The sequence below is a fragment of the Gracilinanus agilis genome, chromosome 3 (assembly GCF_016433145.1).
Source record: "Gracilinanus agilis isolate LMUSP501 chromosome 3, AgileGrace, whole genome shotgun sequence".
Lineage (NCBI taxonomy): Eukaryota > Metazoa > Chordata > Mammalia > Didelphimorphia > Didelphidae > Gracilinanus > Gracilinanus agilis.
Window position 1 is genome coordinate 594,146,884 of NC_058132.1, and position 16,413 is coordinate 594,163,296.

The 16,413-nt window shown below is 35.3% G+C and overlaps 1 protein-coding gene across 2 annotated transcripts in view; it reads right to left on the reverse strand.

Annotated features, from left to right (window-relative positions):
- CPB2 (carboxypeptidase B2) overlaps window positions 1-16,413 on the reverse strand; it is a 53,564-nt gene that overhangs the window by 12,488 nt on the left and 24,663 nt on the right. Inside the window, exons 6-8 of one of the 2 annotated variants that reach the window (XM_044667448.1) lie at window positions 13,435-13,539; window positions 12,594-12,704; window positions 10,881-10,974 (exon numbers count right to left, since the gene is read on the reverse strand). In XM_044667448.1, coding sequence (XP_044523383.1) covers window positions 10,881-10,974; window positions 12,594-12,704; window positions 13,435-13,539 — 310 coding nt within the window. The remainder of the gene's footprint in view (window positions 1-10,880; window positions 10,975-12,593; window positions 12,705-13,434; window positions 13,540-16,413) is intronic. The other variant, XM_044667449.1, reaches the window with a different exon arrangement.

Genomic DNA, 16,413 nt, shown 5'->3' on the forward strand with positions numbered 1-16,413 from the left:
AAAAGATTAGTTCAAAGACAGATTTAGATGGGAACGGGGGGGGGGGGGGGGGGAATAAGGGAGTCTAGCTAGCCAAAGAGGTGTTCTATGTTCTGAAAGGTACTGGCCCCTAGAGGCATACTTTCTTCTCCATTTGGTGTAAAGAAATCAATGAGGGTCTTTCCCCAGTCCAATAACTGTGTTAAGGGTCTACTGTTCTCATTAAAAGAGCTACAGCTTTGACTCTGCATTCTAAGCTAAAAGAGAGTGAAGAAGAATCCAGTTGTCTTCTTAAGGGGAAGATGTAACACCTCAGCTGAGTACTCCAGCTGAGGTCCAGTAGAGATCAACAATGAGAAAAACTCAATAGAGAAAATTGGGGAATAAGAGACACAGGTGAAACTTAGAAAGAAGTAAAGAATAGTCAAGCTGTTTAGGGATATGATACCCAAGAAAAGGTCCCTGAACAGAGCAATTCCTTGGGAAAGATACAAGAAAAGGTCAATAAAATCATCAGATGTCATCAGTGTACCAACAGCATCAAAGGCAAGCTGCCTGTGCCTTGGTCACACATGTTCTCCATCTTTGACCATCCACATATACTCTGGTCACATATGTCTCCTAGAAGTATGTTCCATATTCATGGACAAAATATTTTGTTGCTACTTTTCTTACTCTATTTCATTAATGTCTTTGTTTTCAATAATTGTATTTTCTGGCTGACTAAAAACAATAAGTACATCAGTAGAGGAAAATGAGTTTTGAATGGCTTTGAACCCAAAGAGTACTTTATATCTGGGGCAGTTTTAGGAGAAGGTTCACATGTAAATGAAAGGTACCCAAAGGTCCTACAGACTGTGATAATTAAAAATTCTGGGAGACTGGATTCAGGGTGAGAAAATCAATTTATTGATCAGGCTAGCAATGACCAATAAATTAATTGATCTTTGGTCTCTCTCAGTGATCAAAAATGGATCCTTAAATACAACTTTGGAAGCTGATTATTCAATCCTCCTCTAGATATCCCTAGATATCTCTAATTGGTGAAGAGTAAATGAGGAGGTTTTTTCAATCCTTTTCCAATTCCTTGATTGATCATGGAAAATGAAAAATCTGATTCCAACATCTAGAAGGAGGAATCAAGTTTTGTCTGGTTAGGAGTGATTTTGTTCAATACTTTTCAACGTGAGATTCAACAGCTCTGTCCTGCTTCTCACAGATGCATCTGGTCTAAGCTGGGTTTTATTTACCAAGCAAGATAGAACCTATAGTCTAATTTTTCTATCACCCTACAATGGGAGATACCTTAGGGTAGAAGCATTCCTTTAATTTGCTAGGAAAAAATGGTTTGAGGAAAGAGATTAGAGAAATAAATCTGAGCCTCAATTCAAAATTCATAAATGTATTAGAAATACATCTTCTCAAGACATAATGGGGGATTAGAAGAAAATTAGAAGATACATGTCCAACCTGTCAGTCTAGTTGAGGATACCCAACATAATGAAGAAAAAAATGCCTCTAGAATACTTAGAAAACAATATCTGAATGAGTGTATATAGAAGTAACTTAAAACCAATGAAAATAAAATTTGTAAAACTATTCATAATTCTTGTTATATGATAAACAATGCTATTTTGAACATAATTAAAATTAAGAAGAAAGTTCCCTAAAGATTAGAATTCTGTTTGTTATAGGGAGATTTGTGTTGTAATATTTTTGTCATAGAATTTGGGTTATAGTACAGAGAGAATATAGATAGAATTAATGTTCTGTTCACCACATCATCATATTTTCACCAAATCATTGGAAACCTGGAATTCATTTTTCTACAAAAAAGAAAAAAACAATGTTGAGAATCAGGGGGACACTCAGGGGGACATAGTGAATAAAGACTTTGGAGTCAACAACACTCAAGTTGAAGTCTCACCTCTGACACATTACTATATATGACCTTGGACAGATCATTTAATCTCTGTGTCCCAAAATAGTTCTCAACCCCTACAATTGCCAGGAAGCCTGATCTGCCTTGATAAAGGAAGTTCCTCACCTGCAACTCCCTAAACAAGGAAATCATAAGTCTGGCATAAAATGTGCTGAGCTATCCTAGAAAGTCTTTTTAAATTCTAATGAAGGTAGAAGTATAATATTTTTTTTAAACCCTTACCCTCTGTCTTAGAATCAGTAAGGGCTAAGCAATGGGAGTTAAGTGACTTGTCCAGGGTTACATAGCTAAGAAGTATCTGAGGTCAGATTTGAACCTAGGACCTGGCTCTCAATCCACTGAGCCACCTAGCTGCCCCCAGAAGTGTAGTATTAATAGTTTGATTTCTTAGTCCTAGGAACAAAGTTTATGGCAGCAGAAGAAATCCTAAGTATAGAAAGGGTAAACCCAAACTAAAAATCATCAATATATTGCTTGTCATTAGAATAATCTCATCTCCTTATCATCCACCATTTGTTTCCATCTGGCAGGTGCCACCCCTCTCTAAATCAAGGAGACTATATTTTATCATAGAAAAAAAAATAGGGAACATCTAAAGATTATTGTGGAGGCAGTTAGGTATTCAGTGGATGGAACACTGGACATGGAGTCAGAAAGACCTGAGTTCAAATCCAGCCTCAGATACTTACTCTAGCTCTGTAACCTGGACAAGTCACTTAATCTCTATTTGCACTAAGCCACTAAAGAAGGAAGTGGCAAAGCACTCCAGTATCCTTGCCAAAAAGCACCATGAACAGTTCAGTCCATAGGTTCACAAAGGGTTGGACCCAACTGAATGACAGAACAACAACAAAGATCAGAGGAATGACATAGTTAAATACTGTGATTTAGGAAGATTTTGACAAGCTATGTGAAGCATGGGCTGTAGTGGGAGAGAGCTTGGAGGCTGACAGACCAATTAGGAGGCTATTATAACCATGTAGGTGAGAGGCAAATCTAAATTAGGGGGTACACAGTTAATGAAGAGAAGAGATCACATGTGAATGATTAGCTTATTTTCTACTGAGGAATTCCTCAGTTATTATACCATCTAACTAGGGGGCCCTCCTTTCATTAATCTGAGCTTTAGTAGATAAGTTCAGCTTATCCATGCCATCCTTGATTTTATAGACTTTGATCATTTTAAGCCTACCTCTCTTTTTTCCAGAAAGAAATGCTCAGTTTCCAGAAAGGAATAGGCAGGTGCTCATCCCTTCATTCATTGCATTTTCCTTTTTTCTGGGCTGTTAGATCTTTCTTGAGTCTGCCAACTAAGGAAATATAACGATTTTATTGAATTTTCCTCTTCAGCTATCATAAGTTTCTAGCCTGGAAGGAATCTGAAGATGAGAAAAATGCAAGTAGGATGGCCCAGTGATTGCTCAAGATCACACAGGTGACCCCATTCACATTTCTATGACCTTTTAAGATTTGCAAGTGCTTTTCAATGCATTATCTCATTATATCACATGTGTTATCACATATCATAATAACCCTGTCAGGTAGGTGGTATTATTATCTCCATTTTATAGATGAGGAAATTGAAGCCCATAGATATTAACTAAATTGCTCAGGATCGCCTAATTAGTAGGAATCTCCAGAGAAATTGTAGTCCCAGCTCTTCCTAACACTAATTCCTAGCTCTTCATAAAGCTACTTCTTAGTTCTTCCTAACTCTAATTCTACCATAATGGCAGAAGATATTGTTAGTAAAAGTGTATCTAACTAAAGAACATTTCTGGTCAGATAGTACATACCTTGAAAGAGTATTATATTAATCGAAATAAGTAGTTTTCCCATTTTATTTTTCTTGGTCTCTAAGCAAGTGCTAAATCCTACCTTTCCAGCATCCTGACATCTCCTTTTTCATTTTTTTTTAGACAAAAAGCTATTCTTGAGTTGTTTTCAACAAGTTAGTATGCAGTTAAAAAATCTTAAATGTCAGTTTTAAACCATCCACTAATAAGCAGTTGTTTGAAGCAATTCATCCCACATGTTGATAATGCCACTTTTGATCATATTCTAGAAACCATAAATATCAAAAATGTAACAAGAAGAACAATAAAAATAATAGCATTTATATGGTATTTTAAGATTTGTAAAGTACTTTACATATACTAAGTCATATAATTATCCTTTTATTCATCTTAAAATAGCAGCTACTTAAAATGTAAGAAACCAATTTTAAAAATCTAAAATGCTCATTTGCTTTTTAAAATACATATACAATTTGTGCAATCTTTTGTAGGAAGACAAGTATACACATGCAATTGTGTCCGGCTTAAGACAGAACCTTCAGTAGTCACTTTTAAAAATTATTAAATATTCAATATTACATTTAAAAATAAAACACTATTCAAAATATGTATTTAACTTTCTTTTTTCTAGCCTGTTAGCAAGCAAGCTATTCAGCTAGCAGTTCACCAAAAACATCAATAAAGTCTTGACAGCTAATATTTATTAAGTGTCTAATATGTGCCAGGCACTATGCACAGCCCTGGAGGTTGGAACACCAATGGAACACAGTGGACTCTCAGCTCCTGCCTGCCTGTCTAAGCTTCCAAAATGCTTTAAATCTTATTTCCCTCTTACAAGATATAAATAAAAATGAACTAAATAATTAAATAAATGAAAAGACAGTCTGCCTACAAGGTGTTTATACTCTAATGGGAGAACACAACATACAGAAAGAAGTTGGTGAAGACCCAGATTAGGTAGTCAGGTAAGTCAGGTAAGAAATAATGAAATGTTCTGAGCTCAGAACATTTAGAGTTCATGGTTCCACTCTTCAATTAAAGGGGCAGAGAGTAGTTATACAGTAGAATACCAAGGCTCATGGAATCTTAGAGTAGGATGATGAGATTTTCCCAATAATAAACTTCTTGGGGCATGATAGAAAAGTTGGAGAAGTCTCAGAATAGTGCAACCAAGTAAGAAATAAGAATGGTTTTGTTTCAAATTAATAGTTTCCATCTACCACCTTTCATAGCATACGTTGCAAACAGAGCCTAAAGCAGCCAAATCAGAGAACAGATCCAAAGTCAACACCAAAAGATCAGTATAGGTACAAGAAAGTCATCCCACTTTAATCACAAAATAGAAAAGTTTACAAAAGAATGAAGGATTCTTTCTTAGAACTTGGCACAACTAGGAGGAATATGAGTATCCAGAATTCTATTCCAATTCTCCAAGAGGTAAACCACACCTGAAAATTTGACCCAGAGGGTCCCACCTACTTCCCACTCTGTCCTGCATTTCCTCACAGCTTGGCTCTCTCTAGAACATCCCTTATCTCCCCGGCAAGATTAGTGTCCTCTAGAAGCCAATCTAGAATGTGAAGGGTATAAAAAAAAAGATTCTGGGAGATCTCCTGGGTAAAGATCTGGCCTTATTCGTGACAAAGAAATCATAAAACCAGAGGTTGCAGATTCCCCAGCTGACCTGACAACCTGATCATTGATCCTGGCAGGTTTTTAAAAGAAAAAGAACCTTTAGAGTGCAAGCAAAGATTTAGAGGCATCATTCTTGGCATGAGTAATAGTACCTTACAGGTCATGGACAGGTCAGAACACTTTTGACTTGGGCTTCTTTACAGATCATTCTAACATAGCACATCCTGACTCCCCCACAAGTCTTCTAAGGGCTCCTGTCCTCCATGACCTTTTGGGGACCTTCTGGTCCCTGGAGCCTTTTACATGAATTAGTTTGATATTAAGTACCTTATTAAATAGATTCACACATCTAGGATTACTCATTTTTGATTAATATGGCAACACATACACTTAAAAATGACAATACACATATTTGGAATTATAACCCAGTATTAAACGGGGAGTACATTCTTAATCTGGTTACATACACAGCCTCTTGCCTGGAACTATATTCTTACTACAAATTACATAATTATAAGGTATCAATCAAAAGGGATTTTTAAGTTAATACAAATGAGGAGAATATTAATAAAGTTTCCTTCATACAGAAGGAAATTACATCATGATAGAAGGCACCTCGAACAATGAAACAATATCCAAATTAAACATATCAGCACCAAATGGCATAGCATCCAAATTCCTAAAGGAGCAGTTGCATCAATTATAGGAGGAAATAGTTAATGCTTTACTAGTGGAAGACCTCAACCTTTCCCCCACTTAGAATTAGATAAATCCAACCAAAACATAAACTGAAAAGAAGGTAAAAATCTTTTTTTAAAAATTCTAGCAAAGAGATTACAACATTTTCTCACAAAACTCATACTCCACTATTAGGTGGATTTTAAAGCAGGAATGCCGGAATGGTTCGATATTAGTAAAACAATCAGCATAATTGACCATATCAGTAACAAAAAAATTATTTTTGCTCTACTTTTGATTAATTTTTTATTTTTAGAAAAATTTTCCATGGTTACATAATTCATGTTTTTGCTTTACCCTTCCCCCCCTCAACCTTCCCAGCCCCCCATAGCCAACTTGCATTTCCACTGGTTTTGACATGTGTGGTCAGTCAAGACTTATTTACATATTATTATTGATAGTTACATTGGTGTGGTCCTTTTGGGTCTACATCCCCAATCATGTCCTCATCAACCCAATTCTTCAAGTAGTTTTTTTTTCTTCTGTGTTTCCCCTCCTGTAGTTCTTCCTCTGAATGTGGGTAGTGTTCTTTTCCATAAATCCCATTGCTGCTAGTACAGACATCCATTACATTCGAATTTACCACAGTGTATCAGTCTCTGTGTACAATGTTCTTCTGGCTCTGCTCCTTTCGCTCTGCATCAATTCTTAGAGGTCTTTCCAGTTCACATGGAATTCCTCCAGTTTATTATTCCTTTTAGCACAATAGTATTCCATCACCAGCATATACCACAATTTGTTCAGCCATTCCCCAATTGAAGGGCATACCCTTGCTTTCCAGTTTTTTGCCACCACAAAGAGTGCAGCTATAAATATTTTTGTACAAGTCTGTTTATCTATGATCTCTTTGGGGTACAAACCCAACAATGGTACGGCTGGATCAAAGGGCAGGCATTCTTTTATCGCTCTTTGGGCATAGTTCCAAATTGCTATCCAGAATGGTTGGATCAGTTCACAACTCCACCAGCAGTGCATTAACATCCCAATTTTGCCACATCCCCTCCATCATTCATTACTCTCCCCTGCTATCATTTTAGCTAATCTTCTGGGTGTGAGGTGGTACCTCAGAGTTGTTTTCATTTGCATTTCTCTAATTATTAGAGCTTTAGAACTCTTTCTCATGTGTTTATTGATAGTTTTGATTTCTTTATCTGAAAATTGCCTATTCATGTCCCTTGCCCATTTATCAATTGGGGAAATGGCTTGATTGTTTATGCAATTGATTTAGCTCCTTGTATATTTGAGTAATTAGACATCTGTCAGAATTTTTTGTCATAAAGATTTTTTCCCAATTTGTTGTTTCCCTTCTGATTTTGGTTGCATTGTTTTTCTTTGTACAAAACCTTTTTAATTTAATATAATCAAAATTATTTATTTTACATTTTGTAATTTTTTCTAACTCTTACTCGGTCTTAAAATCTTTCCTTTCCCAGAGATCTGACAAGTATACTATTCTGTGTTCACTTAATTTACTTACAGATTCCTTCTTTATATTCAAGTCTTTCACCCATTCTGAATTTATCTTGGTGTAGGGTGTGAGATGTTGATCTAAACCTAATCTCTCCCATATTGTTTTCCAATTTTCCCAGCAGTTTTTGTCAAATAGTGGATTTTTGTCCCAAAAGTTGGGCTCTTTGGGTTTATCATACACTGTTTTGCTGATGTCACTTACCCCAAGTCTCTTCCACTGATCCTCCCTTCTATCTCTTAGCCAGTACCATATTGTTTTGATGACTGCTGCTTTATAGTATAGCTTAATATCTGGTATTGCTAAACCATATGATTATTTCAATAGATTTGGAAAAAAGCATTTGACAAAATACATAATTTATTCCTTATTTTTTTAAAAATTAGAAAACATAGGAATATATGGTAACTTCCTCCAAGTGATAAATGATATCTATCTAAAATCATCAGCAAGCATTATCTGTAATGTAGATAAACTAAAATTCTTCCCAATAAGATCAGAGTTAAAGCAAGGATGCTTTATCATTACTTTTATTTCATATTGGACTAGAAATGCTACTATAGTAATAAGAGCAGAAAAAAGAAATGGAAGGAATTAGAATAGGCAATGAGAGAACAAAGTTATTGCTCTTTACAGAATCTCTGAGAATCAACCAAAAAAGCTAATAGAAATAATTAACAACTTCAGCAAAATCACAGGATAAGCCCACATAAATCATCAGCATTTATATTTGCAGCCAACAAAGTCCAATTTCCAAAGGAAATTCCATTCAAAATAACTCAAGATAATATAAAATCCTTGGGGATAAACCTACCAAAATAAACCTAGAAACTATATGATGCAATTGTAAAAGACTCTTCACACAAATAAAGACAGACCTAAACAACTAATGGATAGCCCAAGCCAATATGATGAAAATGACAATCCTACCTAAATTAATATACTTATCCAGCTTCTTATCCCCTTGGTGGAATTAAACTCATTATCATCATCATCATTATCACCAGCACTAACATTTATATAGCACTTTAAGTTTCCCAAGACATGTTATCTCATTTGATCCTCACAAAGATACTTTTGAGATAGATAGGTTAAAATTATCCCCATTTTATAGATGAAGGAATGAAATGAAGGACGAAAAGGGTTAAGTAAGGCTACCATAATGAAGCTGTGCCCCTTAAAGCAAAAGAATTACTTCTAGATCTCCCTATAGATGGGTCCATCAAATGCCCAAACACTTGAGAAGGTCCTAGTCTAGTAAGTTGGAATGGTGCTCAAATGGATTAGCCTCACCCAGGAGACATGGATGGTCCCTAATAGGGGATCATAAGTCTGACAGAGAGATAGTGGATGGGTAGGAGACTTCAGAGAGTAAACAGGGACCAGTCATTAAATCTGATACAGTCCTCTACATGGAAGAGCATGGTGAGTCTGCATCCAGAGATATGTGATGGCATGTAGTGGAAATACCTGGCAAAGTCATTGGAGGATGAATAGGCATTCTGTCATGGATTCTGATCTGCTAACCATGTAGCAGGCTGAGGGCTCTTTGATTGGTTACAATTGTAGGACTGGAATTTGAAGCACCTTTGTAAGGCATTAATCAACCTCAGTCTCTTCCTTTGATGTGGCCTCTTTCTTAACATTTTCCTTAAAAGGAAAGTCTATATTTTCTGCCATTTAGAACTGTTTCAGAGCAGCTTATTCTAGTGTATTAAAGTTTTTGTGCGTGTTTTTTTAAACTATTTTCCTTAATGATGAAATGTTGACAAAAAGTGATATAATTAACCTTTGTAAAATAAAGAGTAGCTTTCTTAAGGAAAGCATCATCTCTTAAAGTAAAAAACTATTTCTTCCTGGCTGATGGTACCTATTGAGAGATAGTATTATAAATTAAAAAGCCTTGGACTTTGTCTTCACCTGATGCTAACATGTGGTCCCATGAATTGTGCCATGGATTTGTTATTTTGTTTTGGATAAAGGAAATTTGAGTTTAAAGTCTTGTCATTTTCAAGAATAAGCTGTTTGAGAGTCAAGTCCATTTTGGGTTCTATAACTACTAGAGTAGGGATTAGAAAGTCTCAAAGATTCCTTCCAGATCTAACATTTTAAGAATGCATGGTGTTATTTTTTTTTTAAAGATAGAGATTTGTGTAATTGGAATCTGAACCCTAAAACTTCAATTCCCAGCATCCCACTTTCCTTCCCACGTTACGTGCTGATATAGGGAGGATATAAATTTTGTGTAACTCCGCCTCTCTCTCTCTCTCTTCCTGTGATTGCATTTGGTGGAGAGAGTGTGAGGTGAAAGCCAGGAGAATTTTACTCATATGGTCTTAATTTAATAGATAATTAGGTTTTTATTCCTTCTACTTCAAGTGATTATTAATAAACTTTATAAAAATTAGTACTTGGAGTATTAGACATTGATTTAAATCCTATAGATTATAGGAGGGAAACTCTATATTATTGCATTAATCTAGCTTGCAGCACCCTTTCCTGTTCATCTCTTGCCAATGTCATCTAATTTCTTCTTCCAACTTAGACTAGTTTTCTCTCTGAGAAGGAAATTTCATTACTGGTGCCTGAGATCAGATTTTTAATTAGAATGTCACCAGAAAGATAAGAAACCCTAATATATACTAGCCACTTGGTAACTTGGTTTACCTTACATCTGGTTTGTAAACAGATAGTCCTGTATCTGTATGAAGAATATATGAATTTCTGGAATTAAATCCCTATCACCTATCATTCCAATGGGTTCTTTAAAAAAAAAAAAGGAGTATTTTAGTAGATAAGTGTCCAAGGAAGATTTAAGTCTTATTTAGTTCAATGACAAACCTGCCACGATATACTGAGAAGCAGAGATTGGAGTCCCTAGGAAAGTTTTTTCCTCCTAGAATGTTCTCTTTAAAGAAATCATTGCCTAAAATATCACTCCAATCTCTTCCATTTAAATTTAGCTTCAGAAAAGTTAAATAGCTTGTCCAATAACTATAGTTCAACTTTTCACTAAATCTACTAAACTTTCCCCACCCCCTCCCCACCCCAGTGGTCTAAATAAATGAAGCTTTACTGTAGCTGGCTAGATTGCATAGAAGGTCATTCCAGATTGGAAAGATCTGGGTTCAAGTCTTGCTTCAGATATATTCTGACTGGAAGTGGCTTAACCTTGTTGTGCCCTAGGTAATTTTTCAAGGTTATTAAAGAAGAAGCTGACCAGAACTGGTAAGAATTTCCTCAGATTGGACTCTAGGTCAGTGAAATCCCAAGTCTATTCACTATCCCACCATCTAAAAGCATAAAGGACATTTTATCATACCACACCAATATTTAGAAGCAAAGTTCCTGTTCAGGTCAGTCCCAAAGCATGGATTTCCCTCATGCCGGGAACGGTTCTTTCTCCACATTCGGTTCTAAGCAAAAGATAGAAAAGTGAGAGGTCATCCTGGTTCAAAGGGGAAAGTCACTTAAGAAGTCCTAAACAATTCACATTGAGTATTTCTCCTTCACTTTTCTTAGGCTACTACTTCATGCTGCAATTTCTTCAACATCTATTGCTTCCTCTATCACAGTGGTTCCCAAACTTTTTTGGTCTACCACCCCCTTTCCAGAAAAAATATTACTTAGCGTCCCTGGAAATTAATTTTTTTAAATTTTAATAACAATTAATAGGAAAGATAAATGCACCTGTGGCCATCACCGCTCCCCTGGATCGCTGTAGCACCCACCAGGGGGTAGTAGCGCCCACTTTGGGACTCACTGATCTATAACATCTCTTTGAGCTACCATTTTCTCACCATGCCCAGGGTCACTGCCTTTCTCTAGACTAGCAACCCCTGGCTACTGGATTACTTACACTAATCTCCTGGTTTGATTCCTTGTCATGGGTTTCCCTTCCCTCTAATTTATCCTATGTGCTGTGTCCTCCCCCAATATCATACCAAACCCTTTCTGAGAAGTTTATAATAATTCATGTTATATTACTCCATCACAATTCAAACAGTGCTGGTACTCCTCACATCAATTATATTTTTTGTGACTTTGTGAATTAAAAATCACAATCAAGCTTAGGAGACTGTTTCATGGATTTCTGTGACTAAAAATAATCATCACTGGTAGCCGAGACAGATGATGATTTCATTTCCAGACAAGCAATCAAAGCATCTCCAGTTTGCCAAGACCTAATAAAGCTGATGCTATTTAAGCAGAATCGGAGAACATCTGTACTCCACAATGAGGCATTATAGCAGTGCTTTATGGGGAAGTGGCAAGTGGAAGAGAAGATATCAATTATAACCTGACCCATCTTGATGAGCTAACACGTTCATCAAAGTATGTATCTGAATAGGAAGGGACAAGAAGGAAAACAGCCCCATTCTACTCACCCACTTGGAGGAGTTGGGTCTCAATCATTTAGGGGGAAAAGTCACTTTCATCTTTTTTTTTTTTTCGCCTTTGATTCATAGAATCTTTGAGCTGGAATGGACATTAAAAGCCATCTAATCCAATTTCCCTGGCAATGCAGGAATCTATTCTATAAAGCTAGCCTCTGATTGAATATGTTTCATGACAAAGAGCAAACTACAAGCAGTAAAGTAGTAAAGTCTTTCCCTTTTAGGGCAGGTCTAATGGTTAACAAGTTCTTCCTTAAGACTTTCTCTTTTTAAATTTAATAGCTAGCATTTATATATAGTACTTTATATATAAATGTAATTATATATAAATAATACGTAACATAGCATATTATATATTTAGATATATAAAATAGTACTTTAAGGTTTCCAAAGTGCTTTATATATGTTTTCTCACAAAAGCCCTGGCGGGTGGGTGCTGGGTGATGTTTTAGATGGGATTCTTATTAAAGTATAAATTGGACTAGATGGATTCCAAGGTCCTTTCCAACACAGACTATGATTTTTAGTAATAAACTGTTAAATTCCAAGGTCCAATGTCTGTCTGAAGCACTTAAGATGTATCCACTCATGACCCCTTGCAGAGAATTCTCTAAAGATGTTAAGTGCCTTTCACCTACTGTTTTCCACGTGTAATCATAACCATCCACATTCAACACAGGCATGACATAAAAATCTAGATGATTCAGGAGCTTGGTGATTTTTCTTTCTTTCCCATAAAACTGAGTTGCCTAAAAATCAAAATGACATGCTGTTAATTACTTTTTCTTAATTCCTTTCAGTGAATGCATTGTTTACATATATTTAGGTTTGCAGACTTTACTCCTTGAAATTCTATTCACTCCACAAATGAACTAAAGCTTCAATCAGAATTCAATGCTACTGCATCACAGCATGGGCCCATCACGGGCAAATGGTCTGTACAACTAGTATAAACTGAAGTTGTGATTCATAAACTGCTGGTGGAGCTGTGAATTGGTCCATTGGAATCAGAAATCAATTTGAAATTATTCCCATAACATTACTAAACTGTGTTATGTTTACTAGGCCAAGGAGATCAAGGAGTCAAAAGAAACATCACTTCTGTAACAAAATATTTGTAGTGGTTCTCTTTGGGGTAAGAAAACCTATAATATGTTATTATGGGAAATTATAACCACTTTATGATGCAATTTCTAGCAATGTTTTGTGGAAAGTGTAAACTGATAGGTTAGATAATTCAAGCATAGTCATTTGCACTAGGAAAAAATTTTCTTAATGAAATCCTCAAGATAATGGCTTTAATTTTTCATTTCATTTAATATGCATAAGCGTACCCAAAGTCTAATAATATTCATTTTTAACTCATTCTTTTACCCTTTCCAACATGAGGTAGGAAAGAAGGATGAAACCGACAAGACTGAACCATTAGAAATAAAACAAGTTATTCTTCCAAACACCAGAAGGGCACTATGTACTCACATAACCTATGAACCACAGGCAGAAAGCTGGAGCCACCCATTCTCGGGCATGGATACCACAATCAATCCAAATAGCATTTCTTGATGTATTTCCCTTTATAGAAAGCTGGGCAAGAAAGAGAAAATTTCTAGTTGAAAATGAAACATAAAAATCCAGAGAACCGGTATTCTAAGTGACAGCTTCATACTTCATCATGAGCAATAAGTAGAGGGTAGAAAAAAATTATATAGCTCTCATTATTTAATTAAAAAGAAAACAATTTTCCCAATATTGCATTTTCAGGAAAATTTAGATCCTTTCCTAAAAGCTGTTGGATAACTTTGTGAACAATGTCTTCAATTATAATCTTGCAAAAGCCTAGGAACCAGTTTTGAAATAGACGTTTCTTATATCAAAATTTTATAAAAGCTTCAGGTATAACTATAAATCTGTACTGAGCAAAGACTTTTCTTCAGGGAGCTAAGAAAATAAGGTCCAAGCACATTCCTTCTGATAATCTAATGTAACTCAGGAATAGAGTTCAAATAATTCTAAGTAAAAGCCTACAGAATCCTCAGAATCATGTTTTTGAAATGCAAAAATAAAATAAAGAGATAAAGGAAATCAGTTATGTTGAAATATAGTTTTCAAAATATATTTTTAAAAGTTCTGGCTCCCAGAATTAAGAAATCTTGATCAAGAAGACTAAATTGCTCATAAAACTATATTAATAACAATTAATATTTATATAGTCCTTTAAGGTTTGCAAAGTATTTTACATATGCTATTTCACTGGATCCTCTCAACAACTCTATAAAGTAGATACTATTATTATTATGGTTTTTAACCATTTATTCCAACAAACATTTAATAAATGCCTACTACGTGCCAGACACTGTGCTAAGCACTAAGAATGAGACAACCCTTGTCCTCAAGGAGTTTACTATCTAATGAAGGAAGATAATACACTAAAAGAAGCTGAGAAGTAAGGTCAGGACATAGCCAGGTTAACATATAGTACCCAGGCCCTGGACTTTGATGATTCTGGAAGAGAGAGGGAAGCTGATGATTCTGTGCAACCTTGCCTCTCTTATATACAATTCATGCACAAATCAAGACATCACCCCATAATGTCATCCATATGCTTTGAAAATGAAGGACAAACAAGCAAGGTGGCATGTATTCAATGGAATCAGAGCCAAGAAAGCTGTTATTGGAAAAGAGTTACTAGGAAGATTGTGAGCCCTCTATAAATAAAAATTTGGAAAGGAGTTTAGTGCTCTTCCCTCCAATCAGAGGAGAGAAATAAGGAGTTGAAGAGGTTAAGTATTTTGCCCAGGTTTAAACAGCTAGTAAGGGTCCAAAAAAGGATTTGAACTTAACATTTCCTGATTCCAAGTTGAGCAGATTATTCACTGGCACCTAGATGTGACTCCTTCAAATATCAAATATTTCAAAGGAGTCTTTGGCAAGTGGTAGATCACAGTGAATTCATGGTTGAATTCTCTAGTCAGTGCCAATAGTATCCATATCCTATGCTGTTGATTCAAGAAAGAGATATTTCAAAAATTGTTAAGAGATTAAAATGAATGAGATACAGTTGGCCATTATATTTGGGACATTCACCAGCCTAGCTCCAATTCTTGCTCTTCAACATCTCAAACTCAGCATCTTCAAAACAGAAATAATTCTCTCTTCCCAAAATTTCCCCCTCTTCCTAACTTCTCTATTTTGGTCAAAGATACCACCATCCTTCTGGTCAACCAGGTTCACAACCTCACTATTATTCTTGATTATTCATTCTTATTCACCCCATATATCGCATAGTTAGAACTAACACATTTTTGTTTGTTTGTTTTTTTACATTAAAATACCCAGATAATCCTGCCCTGCTCTCCCTTCCCTGCACTAGAGAAGGCATGATTTGACCAGAAAAAAATTTATATATAAACTATGTCTTTCTTGTTTTTATTTATCAGTTTTTTTCTCTGGAGATGGACATTCACAACTTATTCTTCAAATATTAATTCTGTAGCTGTATATAATATTCTCTTGGGTCTATTCATTTTGCTTTTCATAACTAGCTGTAGATCTTTCTTTGTTTTTTAAATCAATCTGTTCATCATTTCTTAAAGTATAGTAGTATTCCATTATAATCACATGCCAAAACTTGTTTAGTTCCCCAAGTGATGGGTATCCTCTCAATTTCAGTTCTTTGCCACCACAAAGAGAGATGCTGTAGTATTTTAGAACATAGAGGTTCTTTTCCTTTTCCCCTGATCACCTCAGGAAACAGAACCAGCTCTGGTACTGCTAAATCTAACAGTTTTCATAGTTTTAGAACTCTCTGGGCATAATTCTAAATTGCTCTCCAAAATGGTCAAATCAGTTCACAGTTCCACTAACAGTATGTTAGTTGTCCCCATTTTTTCACATCCCAACATATTTATTTTTTAAAAGATCTCTGAATCTGATCAAGTAAGTACTTAAGTAATCAAGCTGAAAATTTGAAATTTTCATGCCAATAAAGCATAAGGGATGATTTTGACCTAACAATGCTTTAAAAGCAAGTGTTAATTGATCATAACCTTAGTTTGGTCCATGATTTTAAGTAGCACTATGTCTTGATGGGCCTTCCAGAATAAGTAAGCTGAAAAATTAACTCCACATTACTTAACTAACTTGACTTCTTAAATGTTACTTAATAAATTCAATATTTAATATTGTCCATTGAATGTCGGAGAATGTCCCATTATAATCTTAGGATTATCATGGGTAGATACAAAAATATTTAGAGCAGCTTTTCTATAATGGCAAAAAGCTGAAAACTTATGGAGTGCCCACTAATTTTGTAGAATGGCTAAACAAATTATGATATATAGATGTGATAAATTGTTGTTGTGTCATAAAAATGGTAATGTGGATAGTTTCAGAAGAAACTGGGAAGACTTCTAATTCAGAATGAAATTAACAGAATTAGAACAATTTATACAATGACTA